The sequence below is a fragment of the Globicephala melas genome, chromosome 12 (assembly GCF_963455315.2).
Source record: "Globicephala melas chromosome 12, mGloMel1.2, whole genome shotgun sequence".
Taxonomy (NCBI): domain Eukaryota; kingdom Metazoa; phylum Chordata; class Mammalia; order Artiodactyla; family Delphinidae; genus Globicephala; species Globicephala melas.
Window position 1 is genome coordinate 43761749 of NC_083325.1, and position 25668 is coordinate 43787416.

Sequence of the window (25668 nt, forward strand, 5' to 3'; positions counted from 1 at the left end):
GTCATAATTCAAATGACCTTGTGGTTAGTTTTTTATTTCACTTGCATTAATCCATAGACAAAAGTCAGATCATTTTTAATACAAAATAGAAATAAGAGCAAATACATTAACCATGCTGATTCATTTGCTTTCATTTGCATCCCAGCCATGAATGACCTGGTGCAGTCCATGGTCCTAGCAGGAGGACAGTGGACAGGTAGTACAGAGAATTTGGAGGTTCCTGATGATATTGCAACGGGTAAAAGGAGAAAAGAATTGGGAGCTATGGCCTTCTCTACTACAGCCATCAACTTTTCAACTGTCAACTCTTCTACAGGCTTCAGATCCAAGCAGTTGGTTAATAATAAAGGTATAGGCCGTCTGCTATTTGCACTGTGGTGTAACTGTTGGCAACAGGAATTTTAATTTGACTTTCCCGTGTTTACTTTTTTGACAGCAGCAACCTGAAATAATGATCAAAACAATCTGGATTTGATCTGAGGGAATTTTCAAACCATTTCAAAAATTTAAAACATCGTACAAATAACTAAAATCTTTCCTAGGCCTTTCATAATAAACAGATAATGAGCTAACAAGAAATGGAAAAGTAAACCAAGTAAAAGAATGAGAAAAGGAGAGAGTGATAGAAGCTTTAAAAAAAAACACACAAAAAAAACCTAGAAACACTATAGCATCACAGAGAACCACATAGAGCAACCCAGGCTCTTGCTTTGATTTGCAGGGTCACAGGCAGATTGTTTCAGTGCTTCTGGTGTTTTCCCTAAGCAAGTCAACTCTCATCAGAGCTATTCTGTTTCTTACTCCTATTCGTTTCTGATGGAATCTATGAAATATGTTAAATCAAGATGTATTATACATGGTTGAAAAAGAATTTCCATATTCTGCATAAATAAAATTTTATAATTTTTTTGTTAAAAATATTTTTATATTCATTTTGCTATTTTATGTAGATACTACATCCTTTGAAGACGTAAGTCCACAAGGTATTAGTGATGATTCTAGTACGGGATCAAGAGTTCATGGTAAGATATGAACTTTATTTAGAGAGTACATATTACATACAGAATGAGAATGCTAAGACTCTTGCATTGACCTGCTGAATGTAGCACTGCCAGCAAGCATGTTTTCTCTAACCTGCATCTCATAGCTACCTCTGCTATTTCTTCAAACCTACTACCCCCTTTTGCCTTTTTTAAGGTTATTACTTCATCCAAATTGTCTCTGTTTTCATCAAGGTCATTTATAAAGTATGCCTGCACAATGCTCAAAGGTAATTTTGTTGCCATTTTGGCATAAGGTTAAAGTGATGAGATACATTTTATGTTTGATTTTAAAAATACTCACTTTGGCAAAGGACAAACTCTAAGAAACCACATTTTCTGCAATGTTGAGCATTTCAGAGTTTTTAGTTTCTATCTGGAAAGTCATATCTTACCAAACTAAATTAACAAATAATGGATAACGGAATTTCATATGTAAAGGAGTATGTTAAAGGAATTTCATATGTAAGCAGGACTTTAAGACGTAGGATAGGGCCATGTTAACTGTGCAATTGTTTCCCTTGTATGGATAGGAATACAGGACATTAACTGTGCAGATGCTCATATTCCTCCTGTTCGTGGCATCTCTGCAATGTGCAGGGTTCCTTGTCTGATCTGTTGTAAGTGACCTAATCACCAGTTTTTTTTTTTGGCCGGGGGGGGCATGTCATTCTGTTCAACTAAAACAGTCCTGGTATCCATCTAGAAATCCATTTCCAAATCTAATTATGCACTTTTATCTTCTTTTCTTTGAATCTCAGCTATTGTCTGAGAAGTGTCCTGTTCTCAGCTGTTTAACTGAACTATCTGGAAATGCCTTTGCTCTCTAATCTGTAAGATTCAACTCTCTGTGGGCATGCTCAGCCTGTGAAAGTATGCATGATTGCTTCCTCAAAGCATTCTGTAATCAGAATGTAAAGTTCATTGTCTTCAGCTGGAAGTTTTATCACTGTCTCCTGATTTTTTCATTTAGCTTCGAGACCAGCCAGCCTTGATAGTGGCAGAACATCCACTAGCAATAGCAATAATAATGCTTCACTCCATGAAGTCAAAGGTATGCTGTAGGTAAATTTATTAATATGCTCCATCCATTTCCAGATTTGAAAGTGGGAGATTGATGAAGTTTCTAGGGTAAAGTATGAAATCCAAATCATTCTGTGTTTGGAACATAGTTCCTTGGAATATTTTATACTTTTCACATTGCAATACAAATGTATTTCAATGTGTACAAATGTAAAAACAGGAGCAGTTATTTTAGTTTCCATTTTTCATCCTCACAGATAAAACCTTTTTCTTGTAATCTTTATATTTCAAAATATCTATAGGTTCCTATTTTACTTACATTTTGTCATTGTCATGAAAGTGGTTGTCCTTAACTTTCTCATGATACATGTACATTGAACTCACAGAAGGTGTTTTAGAAATAGTTTTAGCTTTTCTTATCCATGAAATAAGGAGGAATATATTTTTTTAATTTGAAAAGACAATTGTGTGTGTGTGTGTAAGTGTAACAAGAGCCAAATGGGTGCATAGTTCATATAAAGAATTAGTTCAAGATATCTTTTTCCTCAATTTTTTAATATGCATTCCAAGGTGAAATTTTTATGTAAATGTCTGGAAGTATTGACTAACGCCTTTTTCCTTAAAGGTATACTGCCTACTCATATTCTGGAATTATTTAATAGATTATAAAGGTTTGTGAAAGTAGTTATTCTCTACAGTCCAGAATTGTTAAATTATAATGAGTGCATTTGTTCTGTTGCTTTTTCATATTATAAAATCATTTTGTCTCAGTTGTGATTATATTTTATTATTAATGCTTTGACTTTGTTGCAATGATATGAAAAATTTGATTTCAAGGAGGGATTATTTTTTCATTTTTATAATCATGTTTTTATATCCTGTAGAAAAATATAGTCTGAAATGTAAGTAAGTCTTTTCTGATTGGAAAATTTAAGAAAATCTTTTTCCTGTAAAATGTTACATAGCTTGAGCCAAAATCTTTCCTGACCCATTTTATTCTCTGTGATTAGGAAACCATGGAAAGTTGCATTTTCTATCTTGATGCTGTATCTACACAGTTTGCAATGGATCAAAATGAATAAGCACTCTTAAGGAATAGCATAAACTTTAGGGAGCTTTTTTCCAGAACTAGTAATTTGCATTCTGTATAGTTGTTCAGCCTCAACTGAGTCTTTGAAAGCTGTATAGCCACCATACCAACAGTGGAAAGCAGGGAGAATCAGATGATTCAGACATTAAAAAATAAAATACTACATACTTAATTTTATATTTTTACTGGAATTTTCTAAGTAATTACATGTCTCCATCTGAGTTGCCTTAGATGCTTGCTGTTTAAATTTTTTTAATATTTCTTTAAGATTATTCATTTAGGATCAACAAATAAACCTTCAGATAAGGAATACAGACCTCATAGAAAGCCAAAGAATTAGAATTTTTAGCATTTAGAAGAGTTTTTGGTTTTAACATTTTCAAATAATTAAAAATTTGTATAATCATGTTTTGTTTTAAATTGTGAGGTGTTTTACAATTATTTGAACCTGACTTTTAAAAAATGTATTATTTCCTTGTTTATTCATTCATTTACTCATCAAATGTATTGAGTGCCTGCTTTATATGTTTAGGCTGTGGGTATGGTGGTGATGGCAAGTCTTTGCCCTGTGGAGCTTATAATATTTGTCAACTTGACAAATAAGGAAGCACACTATGGTAGACATTTGTTAGACTGATGAGAGATGAACATGGTTTACTAAGCATTTCTGAATAAAGCTTTGAAAGTCAGTTTGGCTATTCGTAAGAATCCAGTCAACAAATGTCAGTACTTACATAGTTTTAATCTCATTTCTATTATTGAACTCTTAACACACCATTTACTCCAAAAGCAGGTGCAGTTAATATCCAAAGCAGGCCACAAAGCCATAGCAGTGGAGAATTTAGCCTGCTTCATGAGCATGAGGCGTGGTCCAGCAGTGGTAGCAGTCCAATCCAATACTTGAAAAGACAGCCCAAATCAAGTCCAGTGCTCCAGCACAAAACACTAGAGAGTCGAGCACATCACAAGGTCAAAACTGGTTCCCCGGGAAGTGAAGTTGTTACTCTACAACAGTTTTTGGAAGAAAGCAACAAGCTTACCTCAATACAGGTTAGTTTTATCTATGGTGACCTTAATTTAGATGGACACTACAAGTTAAATTTCTATGGTTGAACTTTAGAGCTTTTTTTTTAAGGAGGGTTTAGAGATATTAGCAATTTTTGTATTGTACAGTCTAGTGTATCAGGAAAGTAAAAGCATGGCTGTATTCACTAATCTGCTTTGATTTTTTTTTTTAAACAGATAAAGCCCTCAAGTCAAGAGAATCTTTTAGATGAAGTAATGAAAAGTTTGTCTGTCTCTTCTGACTTCTTGGGAAAAAACAAACCAGTTAGCTGTGGTCTGGCCAGGTCAGTAAGTGGAAAAACTCCAGGAGACTTCTATGATAGATGGACAACTAAGCCTGAACAATTTGTGAGACCTGGTCCTCAAAAGACTGAAGATACCTATTTCATTAGTTCTTCCGGAAAGCCTACACTAGGCACTCAAGGAAAGATAAAAGTAGTAAAAGAAACTTCTCTGTCACGACAATCAAAAGATAGTAATCCCTATGCCACTTTACCTCGTGCAAGCAGTGTGATCTCTACTGCCGAAGGAACTACTCGAAGGACGAGCATCCATGATTTTTTGACCAAGGACAGTAGACTACCTATGTCAGTTGATTCACCACCAGCTACTGCTGATAACAGCATCACTGCAGCATCTAGTGAGTACCGTTTACACCAGTGGTCCTCTCATCCACTTCACAGTCCAACTTATGCTGTAGGTTCTCAAGCACAAAATGATTTAGCTACAGACAAGCCCACGTCTCCATATGCCCAGGCCAGAAACTCAAGAACAGAAAGGTCACATTTTCTAAACCAAACTTTTGCCACTATTAATATGTCTAATGATGCATTTGGAATATCAGCTAAAGATAGCATAGACTCATTTACTGTGGCTCATCCATCTCAGCCATTTTTATCCCTGAATACAGAATTAGTTAGTAACATAAGTGGGCTACCTCCCAGACCAGTCACCAGGCTAACTGACCAGGCTTCTGCTTCTTTGGATAAAGCTGCACAGAAGGATACTGAGCAGTTTTCTTATCATCAGAACTGCAGTAACAGTAACCCACAGTCTTCTGTAGTTAGCAATAATCTTATCACTCCTGCATGCCTCTATCCTGATGACACAGAAGCTGCATTGTTGGTTTCTGAGGATAATCAAACTGTTTGGTATGAATATGGTTGTGTATGATCAAAACTGCACAATATAATACTGATGTCATTTGATATGCACTGTGCTTCTCTAATTTGATTTGAAGAGCTGCTGTTGAAAAGTATCATTTGGCTAGGTTTATACTTTTATTTTTAAATTGTGGATAGTGTTCAGGTGTACATTGTGGCATGTATATAAATGTGATTATGTAACCACAACAGAGCTTGCATGAATTATTAATTGCATTGTACATTTTTTGCATGACTTTAAGAACCTTAACAATACATGCTCCTCTTTGACATTTCTTGTCACCTAATAAGAGATTGTTACTTTGATACCTAGAGGCATGTTAAAATGGCTGCATGCTATAATTACCAACAAGGCATTTCCAAGTCATACTTACTTCATTGGTTCCAAAAAAGAATGCTCATTGTCTCTCTCCCTCCCTTTGCTCCCCTTTCCCTCTCTCCCTACCTCTCTTCCTCTCCTTTTTTTTTTTTTTTACAAAATGTGCACTTCATATTGCACATGTACAGTATTAGTAAGGAAACTATGTTAAAAAGATGTCGTTTTCTTTTGCCATTTAATTATGCCTTCTGGCCTGCTGTTTTATTTTCAAAGAAATAGTTATTAACTACTGCTCATATTTATAAAATTGTTCAGATTTAAAACTTTGTTAATACTCATAAATTTAGCGTAATTCTTTTTTTAAAAAAACATCAAATTTAAATGTGACATACAGGGACTAGGAGTATGCGTATTCCATTTCTTCTCTGCACTTTTCTTCATTTGATAAATATAAGAGCTCAAGTACTATCTTTCCTTCAAGATGACTTTTTTACTTGGCATCAGTTAACACAGTAGTTTTTTTCAGGTTTTTTTTAATATAGAGTCAGAGAGAAATAAAGCAAATCATACTCAGTGTGTGAGAAATTTGCATTTTTACTTCTGTTCAAAAAGGGTAGCAAGCTTATAAAGTGGTGAAAATTGTTACTTATATAATTCTATAATTTATTTATTACTAAATTATATATGTCCTTAAAACAGAATTTTCTAAAATGAGTACATTGTGCTAAAATAAAATGCAAAATTAGTATTTGTAATCACTTAAACAAACAAGTATGTTTTTAGTAGAACAAATTTTAGAATTAAGAATAAATGCAAGCTCTTAACTAAAAATTAATCATAAAAGATAGAGAAAATATTTGCTAACTCCGACTTATGTCATAAACTTTAAAATTATCTTGCTGTGGTCATAGAACTTTTAAAGCAGAATCAGCTAAACTTCAATTGTTTTATTCCAGAATAAAAGAAACCCCAAGAAACCCATAACCCTGAATCACTTACTTCTAGAGAAGTATATCTTAGTTCTGTCTCTGAAATGTTTTTGCCATCTTGATTCAGCCTAAATATTACTGACAGTCATGCAGCCTGGCATCTAGAAGAAATGGGGAGGAAATTATTATTTTACATGTTGTATTAAATTGTTATTAATTGGGCAAAAGAAAACAAAATTTATAGAGAATCTTTGCTTAATGAAATGTGTATCCTGGCAATTCCCTGGCGGTCCAGTGGTTAGGACTCCACGCGTTTACTGCTGAGGGCCCGGGTTTTATCCCTGGTCGCGAAACCAGGAAACCCTGATCCCGCAAACCGTGTGGCACGGCCAAAACTTTTTAAAAAAAAGAAAGAAGGAAAGACATTTGTATCCTTTATAAATTAAGCTATTCTCTTCTTTTCTCATAGCCAGCTCTTACTAAAAATGCTTTTAATGTGGGTAATCAAATAAACACAATCAGAAATTTTTCATATTTTTTAGTATCTACATGAGTACATCAGTCTGTTTTGTTGTCACTTGTTTCATAATCAGTCCGAACATTTCAAATGTTTTTGGTGTCCCTTTTTGCATAACCTGATAATAAAACTTAATGGTAAATATAGGTGAGATTACATGGGGCCATATATGATACAAATGTAATAATTAGTGTAATTTCCACATTTAGTCAAAGATTATTTCACAACCATTTCAACTTTTTAGATAAGTCTGGCCTTATACTCTGTTTAAAATATTAAATTTATTTATAAAAGTATATTGAGAAATCATATGCTATTATAGTAAAAACTGATTATTTTAAAATATTAGACTTACAGGAAAGAAGTATTTCTAACCCAAATGGCTATAGTTATATATACAGCATGTTTTCCAAAAGAACATACACATTGTGCATGTCAGACAGATAGATACATACCATGTCCATGTGTCTTGATGTCAAAGAATACAGGTTAGACTTCCTCCAGAAACTGTCACCAGCTGTAGAGTCATAAAATTCCCCCCAAACACTATTTTACCTGTGTTTCTTGATAGCACTTGAAATCAAATTTTTAGCAGTGAGAAGAACCTTAGAAATCATATAGAGTTAGTGTTTCCCAAACTTTAAAAAAATCAATGTAATACTTTCTATGAATGAAATCTTACAAAGATGCCCCAATTTAAAAAAAAAAAATTTTTTTTGAGATAAAAGTGAAGCAACTCTGACTCAGTTGAACAGCTGCACTTTTTTTCCTCCAAGACAGCTCCATAAATACTCTAGCGGCTTCACAGATTACAGGCATACCTCGTTTTATTGCACTTTGCTTTATTGTACTTAACAGATACTGCAGTTTTTTACAAATTGAAGGTTTGTGGCAACCCTGTGTTGAGCAAGCCTATCGGTGCCATTTTTCCAAAAGCATTTGCTTACTTCGTGTCTCTGTGTCCATTTTGGTAATTCTCAGACTATTTCAGACTTTCTCATTGTTATATTTGTTATGGTGATCTGTGATCAGTGGTCTTTGATGTTACTATTGCAAAACGATTATGACTTGCTAAAGGCTTAGATGATGGTTAGCACTTTTTAGCAATAAAGTATTTTTAAATTAAGGTATGTACTTTGTTTTTTAGATATAATGCTATTGCACACTTAATAGACTACAGTACAGTGTAAACACAACTTTTACATACATTGGGAACTAAAAATTCTTGTGACTCGCTTTATTGCAATATTCACTTTATTACAGTGGTCTGGAACCAAACCTGCAATATCTCCGAGGTATGCCTGTATTAGTACCCCAGTTTTAGATGAAATTGAATAGCTTTCATATTCCTAGCTTAGATTTCTAGAAATTACACCCTTATTATTTGTGACATTGTAAATTTATATTGTTAGGCATTGGGTCCCCTTTGATCAAAGCAATTTTAGTTCTAACAGTGTAAGTAGGTATGTTATTTGCCAATAAAATATGCCTCGAGCCCTGGTTTTCTTAGTAAATAATACAATCATTTCATTGTGGATGTTTCTGCTGCTGCATGCAAGATTATTTTTTACTTTAAAACTATATGTGACCATTTAGTTAAATAAACATAGTAAGTAAACCTATCTGACACTAAGAGGGCATAAGTATATTACTTAATAGCTTTTAAAATATAAAAATCAGTCTTTAAGTAAAGAGATGTCTATCAGATTAATAACATTTCCAGAGTTAGATTCCTTCTCCTTGCCCTACTCAACAAGAGCTCTTTAGTTTCTTACCTTCATGAATTGTATTCTGTTTAGCCTTTCATTAAATAACATGAAATGCTTTTCTCCTGCAGATGTGGACAAAGTACAAGAAAGCAGAAATTCAAAAAGCAGGTCTAGGGAGCAACAAAGCTCCTAATTCTATTACCCACTACATGACATGTGGGCCAAGTGGTGAGTTTCTTGCTTAAAATGTAAATGAGATTAATCTCATTTATACAAACTAACTGCATTAAGTATAAGAACAAGTGCACATTGCATTAACAGATGTAAATATTGCTTGCTTTAATTCATGACTTTCTGTCTTACTAGTAAATCAAGATTAGGTGAGTCCCAAAAGATTTTGCCCATCAGTGCAGGAAACCAATCTTTAAAAATTATTTTTCTTTTTTCCCCTCAATTTAAATTTGATTTTACTAATGAGTAATGTTTTAGAAATTATTTTCAGTTTGAAGTCTGTCTTTGTGGTAGGAATACAACTTCTGTGCAACATTCTTGATAACTGAGGAGAATAAACTAAATGCCTTTTCTATGAAGAGCCACTCAAAAAAAATTTGTCTCTGACTTTCTGTCACTCTCATCCCTATAGAAGTTATCTGGTGCATGCTGTTCTTTTAGTGGTTGCTCTGTATTTTATATCTCTTATCTTCAAGCTTTTCTTATATTTTCTTTCTTCTTTCTACCTTCCAACTAAATACAGAGAGAAAAGTGTCCTTCAGTTTCTCAGTGTGAAGCCTTTATTTCTGAAGTAACAAGACACCCAACTATAGGAATCACTTTTTAAAATCTTTAAGACTTTAACAATCCTTCGTGACTAGAGCAGGAAAGAAATACAAACCTTCATTCCTTCCTTGAATCAAGGAGCACTACTGGAGTCAACTGCCAAAATTTTTAGAAGGTTTTGTGACTTACTGTACATTGTACTGTTAAGATCTACTGAATAAAGGATGTTCTCTCACTAAGGACCAAGTGTTTTAAGGTTTCAAGAAGTACTCCACGAACAATATACTTCTTTCATCATTTGTTTATGAATTTATCCATGTTTGCTTAATGCTTCTGCTAAGTATTAGTCTAAATCTAGCCATTATATTTAGTTGTGTAAACCTAAATTAAATGCTGTAGTATGTTGTGGGATGTACTATATATCAAGATACAGAGAACATTGTTTTGGCATGTCAGAGCCTTATTTGGTTAGCAGACTGCATGTGTTGGTATTCTTTTTTTTTTTAAGCCTATTATTTTATGCACTGCAAAAGAAATTCAGTTTATGAGATAACTCTGAAAAGTCCATAATAAGATAGGAGTTATAAAAAATTTACAGTGATATTAATCTTTCCGTATCCCCCACTAGCAACACTAAGCAATTCACACATGGATCTAAGGTAATTAAAGTGTGTTTTTCTGAAACTTTTTTTTTAGTAAGATGGTTTTCTAGAAAATGGCATTCCCAAGATAAAGCTGTTGTGTTTGAACTCATTTCCCTCCTTTAGTACTGGGTTATGTATGTGTTTGTTTTTTTAACTTGAGAGCTGACTGTTGCTTAAGAAGTTTTCTTATGGCAAAAATAATGTAAATAATTTACTATGATCTGCATTTTGCCAGGAACTCATTTATTATTAAGGTTATCACTTATTAATAAAAATCTTTCTGTTTTTGTCCTTTATAATACATTAAAGTTGGTAACTGTTATCGGTACTTTTGAAATATTTGTATGCATTTGTTACCTTAAACATTTGAAAGAAGCACAAAAAAAAGGTAAATTTAGTCAACCCAGGGAAACATCAATTTTTTTGTAGTTCCAATTTTATATCACAGTTTTATTTTCTTATGAAGTCAAAAAACTGCATTGATACTTACTAATGCAAATTCATTATTTAACAAATATCAGAATAATCTTAAAGGTCTGAAATGAGAAAGATACTAACTTTTTAATTTTAACAATATACTTCTTAGGCTCTCACTACCAGCTCTAAAAATCTTTTTGGAATAATTCCATAGTGTGTGGTTTATGAACTGTGTGTTTCATCACTAACCTAGTAGCCATGAGATACATGTCTCCCTCTCTCCCTCCTTCCTCACACCTTTCTTTTTTTTCTTTCTCTTTCTGGTAGGCCAGTAACACTGCTGTGTTCATAGTCTACTTTCAGAAAGACCATTAATGAAAAACAGCATGTATAGTTGAAAAGAAACTGAAATGGAAGTTAGAGAACCTGGACTTCATAATGCCACCATTAACTTAGGTTTTGCCACCAAGTAATGCTGTAAAGTTAAATCACTTTTAAACCCTTGGATGAAAGGTGCTATGTAAATGTAAATACAAAGGATTCTTACTAAAATACAAATATTGCACAACAGACATATTTAAAACCTATTCTCTAGACTTTGAAACATGTCTCCATCATGACTCCCTAGATTCAAGTATCAGACTGATAATGGGTATCATGGCAGTCTAGAGACACTTGCATGTAAAAAATGTAAATTCATCTTTAGGTGGATAAATTGAAAGTAAATATAGAAATTATGTTTTAGCTAAATACAGTGAGTGGGTAACTTAGATTTCTATTAACTAGCATCTAATTTGCACAACTAGGACACATTCCAGGACATTTACTGAAAGTTGAAATTTAATGAGTAGGAGGTAGCCCAGTGAGGGTGTATGATATCACAGCTTGGTCTCTACAGGACACTAATATCCTAAAATAGAGAACATGCTGACTGAGGCAGCACATTACTGCTTCAATTAGAAAATGCTTAAGGGTAGCCTATAAAGTACTAAACCTGAGTGGGCTGACCCTGAGAAAATGCAGCAAGACAACCAAGAGAATACTTGAGACTGCAAAAGTGGAATATTCTAATGATATTAATCACCTTTTTCATACCATTTCAAGAAAGGATTAGATAACCCATGAATATTTTACCATCTCCAAAAGATACCATCAGAAGCAAACTTAGTATGAAGTCATGCTTTTCCCTTAGATAAACCACTTCTGCCAAACAAAATAGTGTAGCCAACTAGAAACTAACTGGGGCCACTTTCCGGACTGGGGCCTGACATGCTTTTAATGATCTGGCTCTATTCTAAATCAATACCCAAACCCCCTCGGAAACTAAAGAATTTATATACAGGGTAATAGCTTCGGCCCAGAGCTCCAGTAAAAGTGCTTCAGATCTGGCAATGTGGAAATGTTCGGTCCAAGTTTTTGAACTGGTGGTTACCAAAGAGTACACAAAACAGGTTTGTATGTAGCACCTTTCATGCAAGGCATGGTAAAAGCCTATTTAAAAATCACTGTGCATATTACGGAATTGCAGCCACCTCACAAATGAAGTATTACAGCCTGCACTGTCTTAAAATTTTATGTCAGGAAGTGAAAAAGATATTGTACCAAATCTGGAATTACAATGAGGAGTAATAATGTATGCTAAATGACTTGTATTTTAAGTTACTTTTTATGAGAAAAGTGAAATTTTGTGTTTTCTTTTCTGCTACACTTAGTCTTGAGATGTATTTTTTTCTTTAAGCCTTGAATGAATAATACAAAAGGAGCCCATTTTATAATATAAACCTTGATGTACATGTTGAGATATTTGGACAAAGAAAATGCCTTAAAAGGAATGCTTATGGATAAAGTTGCACTTACAACACCTTTAACAAAACGTGATTTCAAATTGTCTTTTTCTTTTCTACTAAGGGTTCTCTCTTTCAGTGTTTGCCATTGTACTTGTAACTGTTATTAAATATCAAATCCAATAATATAAAAGATGTAACATTTCCTTTAAAAGTAATGCTACTGAGAAATTTGGAGTTGAATGGCAAAATGTTTATTACTTGGCTATACCTAATATAAGCCACAGTTCATAACAAAAAATCCAGTTTATAACAAAATAGATACCATCATTTGGCCCACTTGTCTTTTTTTAAAAACATTCATTATTTTTCATTTTAGTTTTTAACTTTATTTCTCCTAAAAAAATTAAGTTGGTTTAACATTCACTTGTTAAACTGATATAACAAGAGGTGAATTTTAAACTAATATAAAAAGAGGTGATTTTTATAACAAGTGGTCAGCAATCATAACATATAATTTAGCCCAATATTATTCTTTCCTTTCCCTTTGCCCTAGAAAACCTATTTTATGTGTTTCATAACATATAACCTTGTTTAGATGATTCTGTCCTAATCACTTTGGGATGAGTATTGGAGGTTTTGGGAGAGAACTGAGAGTCTATCAGTCTTGTCAACCTCAAAATAGGTTTAAATACAATAATAGATTGTACAAATCAGTCTCTTTCATTTTTACATCTAGACTTTGGGAGGCGTAATGTTAGAGATGGCAACCTGCCTTGTGTCCTTGAGCAGGTCAGTCTTTCTGGGCCTGTTTTCACCATAAGGTGGGGAGGACAGTTAGACCAGTTATCTGAGGTCCTCGGTGTCTTTGATTCTGTTCGTTAAACCTTAATTTTATATGCAAAGCAACCTAAAATTTCCTCTTTCTTAGAGAGATAGTACAGAGTAGGCAAAAACTAACATAGCACCTCAGAAATAAGGTTATCATTTATGGAAAATGTTTCTTACTAACTCATCTCTTAAATCCATTCTGTATTTTATAAAAATTCTGCCTTGAGTAGACTTGTAGTTTACACATATATCCAAAGATGACAAGTTTTTACTTCTGCCTTTCAGTAATGCAAATTGGTACAAATTAAGTACAATTTCCCTACCAGAAGCAAATATTTTTTTGAGTGTTCAACCTTAGGAAAATATGATTATTTCTCAAATATCCCACTTGATTGTACTCTAGAGGAAACGAGAATTTTCCTAAGACCTCTAGGCTATTTTGTAGCCTAGTCTAGTCAGACCCTCAACTGGGGTTTTGTTTGAATCTAAGTGAGGTTGGAAAAGTACATCAATTTTCCTCTGTTTTTGAACTAGCCTCTATATGACAACTGACAATACATAATCCTGGGTTCTTATACTGCTTTAGATGCCACAGTTGAAAGGGGATGAGTAAAATTTAATATAGCCTAGAGGACAAAGGAACCTTGTTCAAGCATGTTCACATTTTGTAACCTCTGAAGACTAAGCAAATCCTTCTTAATGGCCTATGTATTTTCTGCTCCTGAGTTTTAAAATATAATTTCATTAGTATAATGATTATGACATAACATTTTCCATCCCTACTTTGAGTGTTTTTCTAGATTAAAATTTTATATAGAATTTTATTTAAAAATTAGCTTATTTTTCACTGAAAAAAAAAAAAGCATTGGTTTAAAAACAAACACCCGGTAATAGGAAGGTTTTGCCCTTGCCCCCTTGTTTAATTATATTGCTGGGGAATTCTTATTCCTTAATCCTCATTCCTCAAAGATAACCACTATTAACAGTTGAATATATTCCCATATTCCTCTTTTTCCCCTGTATGTACACTGTCATATATATAATTTTATATATGCTGTTTTTGCAGTTTGCTTTTTTCAAGTATAACACCTTACAGAAGATGTAATATAGTTAATCTTAGATAGTTAACTAATCTTAGTTTTGATGTTAATTAATTAATATAGGCTGCTACACAGCTTACAGGATCTCAGTTCCCCTGACCAGGGATTGCTCCCCCGTGCCAAGGCAGTGAAAGCCTGGAATCCCAACCACTAGGCCACCAGGGAACTCCCTGTGTTAATTCATCCTTAATTGTTGAAGGCATTCCTGTAACAAGTAATTGTCATGGGGGAAGGGGAGGGTGGAATCTCTCAGCTGACTAAAACTACCTCAATATATCTTCTTAAAAACAGCTCCTTTAAGATGAAATAGTTAAATAGCTCCTTAAGTAGTTTAGGTAGTCACCAAACCAAGGTGCTATATATATCTTACCACTTTTAATGCTTTTTATAATTACAAGTGAGAAAAACAGCTTTCAGAAGTAAATGTATTAGCCCAATTAGTTTTTATCAAAATTTAGTCTTATGGGATCGTGTCCTGTCTCCTTCACAAATGTGAGAAAGTCTTCAGGGCTCAATCCCATGGTTGCAGCATTCGTCATTGGATGAAAGTACACCTTTTCATGTCCACCTTCCAAAAAAGCAGAATCCAGAACAAATTTCACATCTCCATCATCACAGAAGAGTGCCAACGGTGTGGCACAGCCTTGGCCAACTTTCAGTTTTTCTAGCATGGCTGTTTCATCAGCAAACCGCAGATTTCCACTTCCAACACCTAACTGCTTGGCAAGATCATTTAAATTAATTTGTCTATCATGAAGAACTGTCACCAGCCAATAGTCTTTTTTCTTTTTGTCTTTAAGAAATAAGTTCTTACTATGTGCTCCTTTCAAATGTTGGATATGAGGCATCATTTCTTCAACTGTAAACACCTGTGAAATATCACATGAGAAGTTTAAAAATAATATGCATGTATACACACACTGCACACATACAGTTATCTGTATATTGCCTGGTGGGTGTAAGGTTAGGGAGTACTCAATGACCTGGATTTCACTGGTAGAGATCCATCCCCAGCCCATTAGCAAATACATCTCATCTCAGGGCCTCAGGAAGTATTGATAGTTTCTCTTAGACCAGTTCTCCATTCCAATGTGCAGGCCAAGCCTTCACACTCCTAAAATGTTTTTGTTTTTCCATTAAACTTTTGGTAAAGTTTATAGCAGCCCTGACAACACTGTAAATCAACTCTACTCCAATAAAAATTAATTTAAAAAAGTTTATAGCAACCCAGACTCCTATTCCTTGGCATTCCATTACATCCAGGCCATATGACGATCTCCACTCTATAAAAAGATAACCGCAGAGAGGGAGTGAGGGCAGGGAATGAGACCCTGGACTAATATACAGAAAAAATCAGAAAAGCTGGCAATACGCGCAGTAAAAAGGAGAGTATGTGGACTATAAGGGAGGCAAAAGGGTCAAAGAATATACTTTTGATGAATTTCTCTAAACTTGGAAGATCATCACCATATCTAGCTAATTATCATTAGCTGTTACTCAAAAGTTGGGCAAAAACTTTGCCCTTGCACCACTCAGGTTACGTACTGGCTCCGTTAGATATGTGCAAAAAAAAAATCTTCCCATCAATAAATCAGGTTAAAAAATACCAAACTCTAACCTTGGCATCCTGTATGCTCGTGCAGCCACTGCAAAAACGGGTTTACTGCTTGGCAACTTACATACGCATAAAGTTAACACACTGACCAAACACCCCTAGCCAGTTTGAGATGCGCAAGTTCTCAATATGTTGTACTAGTTCTCAACATAAAAAATCACTCCGAATCCCCGGGCGGTCCAGTGGTTAGGCCTCCGCGCTTCCAGTTCAGGGGTCACGGGCTGGATCCCTGGTGGAGAACTAAGGTTCCGCACCCCACGTGGCGCGGCCAAAAAAAAAAAAAAAATTACTCCAAGAAGAAAACATGAGGTTTTTTCACAATAACATCAGCGTCCGAAGTGGAGAGGCCCTTGATGGTACTTTCAGGTCCCTTTCGTACTCTGGATCCCGGCAAATGCCTTAGAACGGAAGTTTCTGCGGCACATTACCCCTGGGACGTCTAGGCTTAGCGCCTTCGCCCCATAGAAGCTGCAGCAGAGCCCACCCCTTCCCGGGGTGGTCCCGGCGGGAGCGCCTCACCTCCGGGTGCTCCACGACCTCCGTGCGGATAGCCAGGGCTTCGAGGCGCTGCTCCAGCGCTGCCCGCAACTCGCCTCCTGCCATGCTACCCTCGTGGCGCTAACGGACGCGGTGGCGAGAGACCGAACGGAAGAACTGGGCGTGGCTTCCCGCAGTCCACGAACTGCCAGCCCAGACGGAAGTGCCTGGAGGGACAGGAGCGGTGCCGGAAGCCCAAGAGTGGGCGCTTTCCGGAGGCGGAGTTGCGCTGGGTTCGCTTCGTTACCTCCCCGCGTGCTTGAAATTTGCGTCCGCAGAGACAGACTTACCAGACGTGCAGAGTTCCTTGCCCCGCGTCCTGCGAGAGGAAGGCGCGTGCCTTCTCACAGCCCTCTCTAGCCTCGCTTCAGGTTTCCTAGATACAGCATATCTTCCATTTAAACAGAATCAGAGCCACATAGCAACTCAGCTTAGGGAGTGTTGGGGGAGTAATCAACTGGACGTGGGCTCGGCTTGACTCAGGAGGTGGACTGAGGCAGTCAGAGGCTCCTTACCCGTTCTGTCCTTGGAATGTACTTTCTGCCCGCTGTTCCTGAGCTAGGTGCTACTTGAAGGATGCAGCCTTGAGAGAGTAAGGTGTTATTGAAACCATCTGGACTTTTTTGGTAAGTGCAACCCCCCTTCCCCCACTTACTAAAACTGCCACCTATCAATATGGAATGTCCTGCCTCTTCAGTCATTCTGTTACCTCCTAGGGTGTGTGTGTGTGTGTGTGTGTGTGTGTGTGTGTGTGTGTGTGTGTGTGTGTGTGTGTGTGTGTGTGTGTGTGTGTGTGTGTGTGTGTGTGTGTGTGTGTGTGTGTTGGTGTGGGGGCAGAGGTTTCACCTGGGGAATTACCTGAGGTCGTGAACCAACAGGGAGAGAAGGAGCCAAAATCCCTCGCCTTTTAAATAATCAGCTGTGGCAACCACAACTCTACCTTTTTCAGAGGCATTTTTCCTACCTCTTTGTGGGGTGTTTTCCACTATCCTGCAAAAACCCTCACTCCCCACCTTGAACGAGGCCTGAAATTCCACTAGAGTTTCACTTATGAGTTTAGGTTAAGCCTCAACTTGTTACCAAAGCTGTTGCCCCAGAATCATACTCTTGTCCCGGGCTTGAATGGAAACCAGTTGCTCTTAACCTAAGTTTTGGGAGGAAGCTGCAAAGAAAAACACAAGAACTGGTTAAAACCAATTAGGCACTAGATGGCTGAAGATTTAACTTCCAGTAGACCTAGAGCCTCATGATACATTCATTGTAATACCTAAGCATGCTAAATGACACACCGACCGGTGCAATGACAGCTGACAGGTGCCATGACAACAACTGGAAAAGCCCATACAAGGACCGAAAAGGAGAGTTGCATCAGTTCCAGGTTCAAACCACACCCCCGTTCTCGGATAAGTCATGAATATTCCTCCCACTCTTTCCAATTCCCTCCCTTCTACCTCGACCCTCTTATAAACATAGTGTCTCCCCTGGAATTGGGTAGAGAAGTTGATTTGCAAACGAGGTTTCCGCTTCTCCATTCTTTAGCCATTAAATAAAGCTCGTGCTGTTCCAGTCTCAGCATAGGTTTTGTAATTGGCTGTGTGAATCCGATCGGCAAAAGAACCTCCCTGACTGAGACAAGGGGTCTCAGTTTGGGCTAGGACCCCAGGGCAGGCCAAATCAACCAATTCAGGAATAGAATCCCAGATAAAACGTAGATATTCCTAGGGACGTTTAATTCTAGTAGGAATATATAATATTTAGGTCATTTCTGGGGTGCAAATTGAAGGCCTGGTGAGGAAGTCTCTTAAGAAGACACTGCAGGGACTTCCCTGGTAGCACAGTGGTTAAGAATCCGCCGGCCAGTGCAGGGGACACGGGTTTGAGCCCTGGTCTGGGAAGATCCCACAGGTTGCAGAGCAACTAAGCCTGTGCATGTGCACCACAACTACTGAGCCTGCGCTGTAGAGCCCGCGAGCCACAACTACTGAGCCTGCATGCCACGACTACTGAAGCCTGCACGCCTAGAGCCTGTGCTCCGCAACAAGAGAAGCCACCACAATGAGAAGCGTGGGCACCGCAGTGAAGACTAGCCCCCGCTCACCGCAACTAGAGGAAGCCCGCACGCAGAAACGAAGACCCAACGCAGCCAAAAATAAATAAGTAAATTTATTTTTAAAAAATAATAAAATATACAGGAGGATGTGCATAGGTCATTTGCAAACGCTATGCCATTTAATGTAAGGAACTTGAGTGTCCACAAATTTTCATATCTGTTGGGGGGGTCCCTGGAACTAATCCCCCTTGGATACCGAGGGAGGGTAATATCTGAGTCCTCACCCACATGACAACCTTGGAGGAAGCTGTGAACGAGGAAATCAGAGCCAACTTCACGATTTCACCCAGAATTGGCCTTGGATAATACAATTTTAAAAGTTCTAAGCTTAACCCACCTCTTAAAACTATTAAGCCATGTTTTCCTTCAAACAGTCCATCCAGTTGTTTGATCCTTGATTATAGAACCAACAACAGGCCTCTGCCCGTGGCCACCTAAATTCAGGTCAACAGCAAAAGCAATGTACCACATTACAGAGTATTTAGAAAACTTAGATAAGGGGGAACGGATCACTCAGAACATTTTCTCCATGTTTATTATTTTATTTCTCCGTTTGTGAATTAGCTTCGTTTATGTCTTGGCTCATTTAGCTATGGAGTGAATGTTAATGGCTTTCACACTGGTTTACATGAGCTGTTTAAATAATCAAGTTATGTGCCTTTTATTTGTCATATATCCTCCAAATGGTTTTCATTTTTCCCATTTAAGAAGAGATTTTTTTTTCCCCTGCACCGCGCAGCTTGCAGGATCCTAGTTCCCCAGCCAGGGATCGAACCATGGGCCCTGGCAGTGAAAGCCCAGGATCCTAACCACTGGACCGCCAGGGAATTCCCAAGAAGGGATTTTTTTTTTTTTTTTTTTTTTTTTTTGCGGTACGCGGCCCTCTTACTGTTGTGGCCTCTCCCGTTGTGGAGCACAGGCTCCGGACGTGCAGGCTTAGCAGCCATGGCTCACGGGCCCAGCCGCTCCGCAGCATGTGGGATCCTCCCGGACTGGGGCACGAACCCGTGTCCCCTGCATCGGCAGGCGGACTCTCAACCACTGCGCCACCAGGGAAGCCCCCAAGAAGGGATTTTTTTTTAAAGTTTGGTTTTATCTACAGAAGTTACTTATTTTTGTGTAACCAAATGTCATTCTTTTTAAGTTATTTTGATCTAAGTATAGAAAGCTAACCTCCAGCAATAGACTATTCGATCTATTTTCTTTTTTATTTTCTTAATACTCAATTCATTAATTCATTTAAATTTTACTTTGGCGTATAAGATGTGGTGAGGCTCATTTTTTTCACTAGGTTTCTGTCTAAGAATGAAAGCATTAGAATACCAAAGACCACCTATATGAAGATATGACATATTGCAAATGACTGTCCTTAAAATATTTGAAGACTTTCAAGAATACCCAGATTCAACCACATTGACCTGAGCATAAACGGGAAAAAATTGGAATCTGATTGTGACTAAGAAATGTGAATCATGTCCAAAACTAGGGAAACAGTTAACCCAGAATAAGGTCTACATGACAGCTACGAAGGAGGAACACAGAGGGGAAAAATTGACCGTGGCATCCAGCACATTGTCTAGGCAAATAGGGTGTTCTGATCTGGAAATCTCTTTGGATGAACTGCCATCCATCAGGTATGCAATGTGTGAATCCCTCCCCCGACCCATAGCCAATCCATCACAGTTCAGTTTCTTAAATCCTTCTTCTTCTAACCACCTCCATCACTCTAGCCCAAATGACTATCATCTCCCCCTGGTCTACACTAATGTTCTCTTAATTTTAGTCTACCTGTGGTTGAATGACCAAGTACCCTGCTCCAAATGAGTCTTACCACCAAAGATTTTTATTATAAAATGAAGCTAAATCTGTCTATGGTAAAAGAACCTTATATCACTGTTTAGAAACTATCCTAACCCAAGTTTAATGCATATTTATATTTATTTATCAAACATACGTGTCAACATTGTATTAAATACAAAAGAAATGCTATCTTTCGCATAGTCCCTTGTCCTCAAATACAATCTCAAATTTACATTGGAAAAAACAACATGAAACATTAAATTCAAAATTATCAGCATGAACTTGAGAAACTAGACATCTAGTCACAGAACTTGAATATGAAATCTCATGATTCTAGGAGAAGGGGTAGTATCTGATAAATGGGGGTTACCAAATTATTTTACAAACAGGGGAAAACTTACTAAAAAGTCTTCTGGGGGAATTCCCTGGCGGTCCAGTGGGTAGGATTCTGGGCTTTCACTGCTGAGGGCCCACGTTCGATCCCTGGACCGGGAACTAAGATCCCATGATCCGCATGGCACAGCCAAAACAAACAAACAAAAAGAAGTATTCTGGCATTTCTCCAAGAACACACTGAGGGAAAGACTCTTATCCTTAGGAAGAGTGTGGATAATTGACAGACAAGGAACGAATCTGAAAAGGAGATCTGGAAGATGGAGTTGTGCCAGGGTCCATGAAACAAGGGAACCTCATCTTACGTCTGCTCAAAGTAAAGGAACAGCTACAATTGTAGCCTACCTGGCAAAGGAAATAAAAAGGCCAAAATTGAAAATATTTATCAACACCAAGGGGACTGGGCATCACTGCGTTTATTAGGTGAAGAATGTTAGAAACCCCCATAATTGCATAAAACAAAGGGCAATTCCAGGACAGGTAAGTTCAAAGCCATCGTAAGAAGCTGTGCATACCCAAAAAGAAAGCGAGGCAATTAAAAAGCAAAATGCTTCTTGCAATCTGTGTCTCTTCAACAAATCTTTTGGAACAACTCTATGTGCCAGGTACACTATAACACATCTATATGTGCCATGCTTTCTGCCCTCAGAGACCTTAAAGTCTAGTGAAGAGGACTGAAACATTCACAGAGGATAAATCCAAGAAAATATGGCCAGAGCAATGAGAGTGGCATAATGAGGATGCTTTGGGAGCCCAGAAGGGCACTAAGAAGACAGGGGTGGTATGTCAGGGAAAGCAGTAGGAGATGACACCAATTTGAAGGGATAAGTAAGAGCTGATCAGAAAAAAAGGGATCCAGCTGAAGAAACTCTGGAAGAATGGAGAAGAAGCATGACGTGTCCTGGGGCGTTATGATTTGGTGTGACAATAGAGCAGAATGAGAGGCCTGCCAGCAGGAGACGAGGCTAGAACTAGGCACAAAGGATCCTAACTGTCAGGCTACGGAACCAGGAGTATCCCACCATAAAGGGGCGTGTTAAATAAATTAGGTGACTTCTTCCTAGGGAATTCTATATTCTCAATCATGCTCTCAATATTTAAGGCTATAGGGAAGTACAGTTTGGTAAATGGGGAAAATGAGTTATAGAAGGGTATAGACAATATGCCCCCAATTTTGCTTCAAAATACACATACCTGTAGAGGAGAGTAACTTAAAAAAAAATGAAAACAAACCAAAAAAACTGTTATTAGCATCCTCTTTCTCTAACCCATTCCAGGAAAACTGGTTTCTAAAGGCCCGTGGAGGAGTATTCATCCCAGGACAGGAGACGATGGAGGTTAGTTCCTAGAGCAACGGAGGGGAAAGCATCTGCATCCAAGAGGAAATTTAGGTTTCCTAAGAGTCAGAAGAGAGGGTGAGGACTGGGGTGGGGAAGATGGGACGGTGGAGGACAGTTCCTTTTTTGGCACTTTGTCCCTCCAGTGGGTGGCAGGTTGGGAACTTGCTGTCAATGGAAGGCAGTCCACCTGGGGCAGCCCTTCCAAAGCACCCTCTGAGCACCACTGCTCAATGAGGAGCCGTGAAGAAGAGGACAATAATCCCACAGTCCAGTTCCCTGGCTTCTCCTAGGTTCCTGCATGATACCATGGAGAAGGGAGAAAATCTCAGTAATAGCCTCAGGTTAACTTTCCTTCCAGCTCCATCATGTGGGGAGTTGGGCCAGATTTAATTAAATTCAGTAAAATATGATTGAAGATCAGCTAAGTGCTCAAGGTACAGTGGTGAGCAAAACCAGACAGAGACACTGACCTTGTAAAGCAAACAGTCTCTCGGAGGGTGCAGCTTTAGTCAAATACAGAAACAAATGCTAGGTTGCCTGGGTGACAAGTGCTAAGAAGGATATAATAGGGGAATCGCATCTAGTTTAGGGGAGGGCAGAGTGGTCAAGGAAGTGAAATTTAAGATCTGAAAGATAAGTAGGAATTAAGAGGGCAAAGCAAAGAGAGAAGAGTGTCCCAGGCAAAGGAAACAGCATGACACCTTGTGCAAGGGTGGGAGGAAGCAAACCAAGGCAGAGGTACTGAAAGAGGTCAGTGTGGTTGGCATGCAAAGAGCACGGGGACTGGGGACATTGTTCATTTCCTACACACTGAAGCTGGGAACTGTCAATGAAAAAATTAATCACTAGTCAGTCTAAGACAGACATGGAAACTTTTATTCGAGCCAACCTGAGGATTATAACCTGGGAGGCAGTCTTTCAGAAAGCTCTGGGGACTGTTCCAAAGAGGTAAAGGGTGAGGCCAGTATGTATGATTTTGGCAAAGTGGTACATGCCATCAAGCACTCATCTTAGTGGAAGGTTACTGCTATTCGAGAGGAAGAGATATCTTAGTTAATGGTTTTAGTGCTTTTCTAAGTATGGGAAGATGCAGGAAACTAGGTTCATAAAATTTTCTCCTGAAAAGATCTATCTGAGGGCCAGTTCTGTCAGTTTTCCAGTATACAAAGTGTCTCATCCTGATTTCCACCCTGAATTCCTTTCAGGATGTACTGTAGGTCAGCGACTGCAGTAGCTAATGACTTGATTCTTGTAGAACTGGACAGTTGGCAATACTCTTTTTTGACAGTCCCCTCCCTTTTGGTCTTAATTTTGACAATGTTTGGAAGGCATTTCATGACCAGTTTGCCTAATGGCGATTCCCAGGCCCGGTGAGGATTTCATTGATAGGCCACTCAACGTGCTACTGTAATTGGACTAGACCCTGTTAACCGTGACCAAAAGCCTCTGGACTGCCTGTCTTACTGGTCTGTTATGGTCCAGGAAGTGGTTCCCTCTTGTTGCTTCTTCTCACATCTAGAGTTACACTATTACAATCACTGATCTTGTGGAACTATGTTTGAGCAATCATTTCAGTTAGCCTAATCATCATTAGTTTTATCTGAGGCTCGTCACACATTTGGTAATGCAAGAAACAATGATCTTGTTAAATAGGCAGAATACAAGTAATATAGCTAGTTACATTAATAAGGTCACAAGTAAGTATTCAAGCTAAGAACGTCCTTTAAGTGTCTCTTCTGCACCAATCACTATCTTTAAGGGAAATAGTATATTGGCATTGTTCACCAAAGATGTCTGCACATACCAGGTGAGTGGTGGCTCATTGTGACCCCTTGCAGGATTGAGGAAGGAATATTATCTTCTGAGGAGTTACATGGCTGGCCCCAAAATAAGGAAAATTGATCTTCATGGTTGAGCAGGTATTTCTGCCACTGGGGAGTTCTGGTTAACACATAATGCAGATGCACAATGCACACTAGAAGGAAGGTAGGAGGCCAGAGAGTAGATTAAAAGTTTTATGTTTAAATTTTTTTTGTCTTGCCTTAAAATGTGAATTTTTGTTTCATCAGAACTAAAATGCTTACCTGCTAAAAATACACTTCTTGAGGCGGTTATCACCGGCTAATAACAGGGAGGGGGGAATCAATAAGTTAAAAATAAAGAAATGTAAACCAAATCTGAAAAAGATCAAAAAATGTTATTAAACAAAGGGAAATGTAAACTGTCTCCACAATTAAGATCACGTGAGGGTATTTTCAAACGACTTCAAAGGAGAAGAAAGTTAAGGTATAAAAAATTTAATAAGTGGGCAGATGTAATTTAATTACCTCCAAATTAAAATATGAAACGGGTAAAGATGTTCAGTTTTCTTGTCTGGGAAAATACTGGTTTCATACAAAATGAAAAAAGCACATGCAGTGTGCAGTGTGAAAAAAGCACATGCAGTAAGCAGAGAAGTAGCAGGTTTCTTTCTTTTGTTCACTTTAAACACTCATTTAAAATTAAATAGTCATAAGGAAGCTTTACTTTGGACAAGAAAGTATTTCCAGACACTGCTGTGAGCCCCAGGTTGTACTATAAATACCTGGTGAGTAGCTCCGACCTCCTAACCCTGAACCAGGTGGAACAGCAATTGCTGTGATTCAGGAACCCCTGCAGAAGGAGGCCAGGCCAGCAAGACATGCTCTGAGCTGCTCTTCAAAGCAGTCTTACCTTTCTGGACCTAGTGAACCACTAAATGAATGAATGGAGACTTATACTCCTTGTTATTACATGGTCTATAGGTGGTTCTCACAGCAACCCAAGAAAACTGAGTTCTATACAAAAGTACTATGGGGTAGATTATTTTTTCTTACTTTGCATGTGGACTGGGGAATATTTTCTTTAGGTCTAGCATTTCAGAATAATTAGTTTGATTGGATTAGGTTTATGGGAACTACTTTGGAATTTCTGTCCTAGTCTTACTGGCTAAAAAGAGAAATTTCCTGTGATTTTAATGCGTTAAATTAACTTGTAAATTGAATATATTTGCATAAATTTTAATAAAATATAAGTTTGAGACCAGATTACTCCTAATCACATATTATTCCTCTACCCTTGCTGATTGATTTACCTATTTATGATAAGTGCTGATTTCAGTAAATATTAATAAATATATTTTTGAAAAGTATGGGGTATAATGTAAGAACAAAAAGAGCCAGGTCAATCAGAAACAAACTCATATTCAGCATTCCTCCAAAACATAAAGTAGCTTTCTTTTTCTGAGTGTAAAAATACTGTTCAATGTTTTTTTAACAAGTTGTATGTTTATTTCTTTAAATAAATGTTTTAAAATCATACTTTAAAAAGAAACACAGAAGATAAAAAGATACATGTTTATTGAAAAAAAATCAGACCACACAACAAGATACACAAGCATTTATGTCACAGGTATATATACATATATATGCACACCACATGTATGAT

The 25668-nt window shown here is 37.5% G+C and overlaps 3 protein-coding genes across 14 annotated transcripts in view; 2 read left to right on the plus strand and 1 right to left on the minus strand.

Moving 5' to 3' along the window:
* CCDC88A (coiled-coil domain containing 88A) overlaps positions 1–12566 on the plus strand; it is a 193856-nt gene extending 181290 nt beyond the window's left edge. For 3 of the 11 annotated variants that reach the window (XM_060309849.2, XM_060309848.2, XM_030877236.3), the window contains 5 exons: positions 146–349; positions 951–1022; positions 2014–2094; positions 3944–4203; positions 4396–8971. In XM_060309849.2, the coding sequence (XP_060165832.1) occupies positions 146–349; positions 951–1022; positions 2014–2094; positions 3944–4203; positions 4396–5391 (1613 nt within the window). In that variant the 3' untranslated portion in view covers positions 5392–8971. The other 8 variants (XM_030877241.2, XM_060309850.2, XM_030877242.2 and 5 more) reach the window with 6 other exon arrangements.
* On the minus strand, positions 10301–16729 carry LOC115863979 (prolyl-tRNA synthetase associated domain-containing protein 1). The gene is made up of 2 exons (XM_030877283.2): positions 16543–16729; positions 10301–15277 (listed from the first exon to the last, which is right to left on the minus strand). Exons 1-2 carry the CDS (start codon positions 16624–16626, stop codon positions 14846–14848), a joined length of 516 nt encoding a protein of 171 aa, XP_030733143.1. The 5' UTR covers positions 16627–16729; the 3' UTR covers positions 10301–14845.
* Positions 16730–16811: 82 nt separating this feature from the next.
* The window catches only part of MTIF2 (mitochondrial translational initiation factor 2), a 42662-nt gene continuing 33805 nt past the window's right edge, over positions 16812–25668 (plus strand). The window contains exons 1-2 of one of the 2 annotated variants that reach the window (XM_060309362.2): positions 16812–17186; positions 22141–22200. The gene's annotated coding sequence lies outside the window, so the exon portion shown is untranslated. The remainder of the gene's footprint in view (positions 17187–22140; positions 22201–25668) is intronic. The other variant, XM_030877254.3, reaches the window with a different exon arrangement.

Excerpts from the sequence above, each read along its gene's own strand:
- LOC115863979 (XM_030877283.2), bottom strand. The coding sequence starts at position 16,626 with ATGGCAGGAGGCGAGTTGCGGGCAGCGCTGGAGCAGCGCCTCGAAGCC. Across the intron at positions 15,278-16,542 it reads AGGTCGTGGAGCACCCGGAG|GTGTTTACAGTTGAAGAAAT; the intron begins GTGAGGCGCTCC and ends GATATTTCACAG.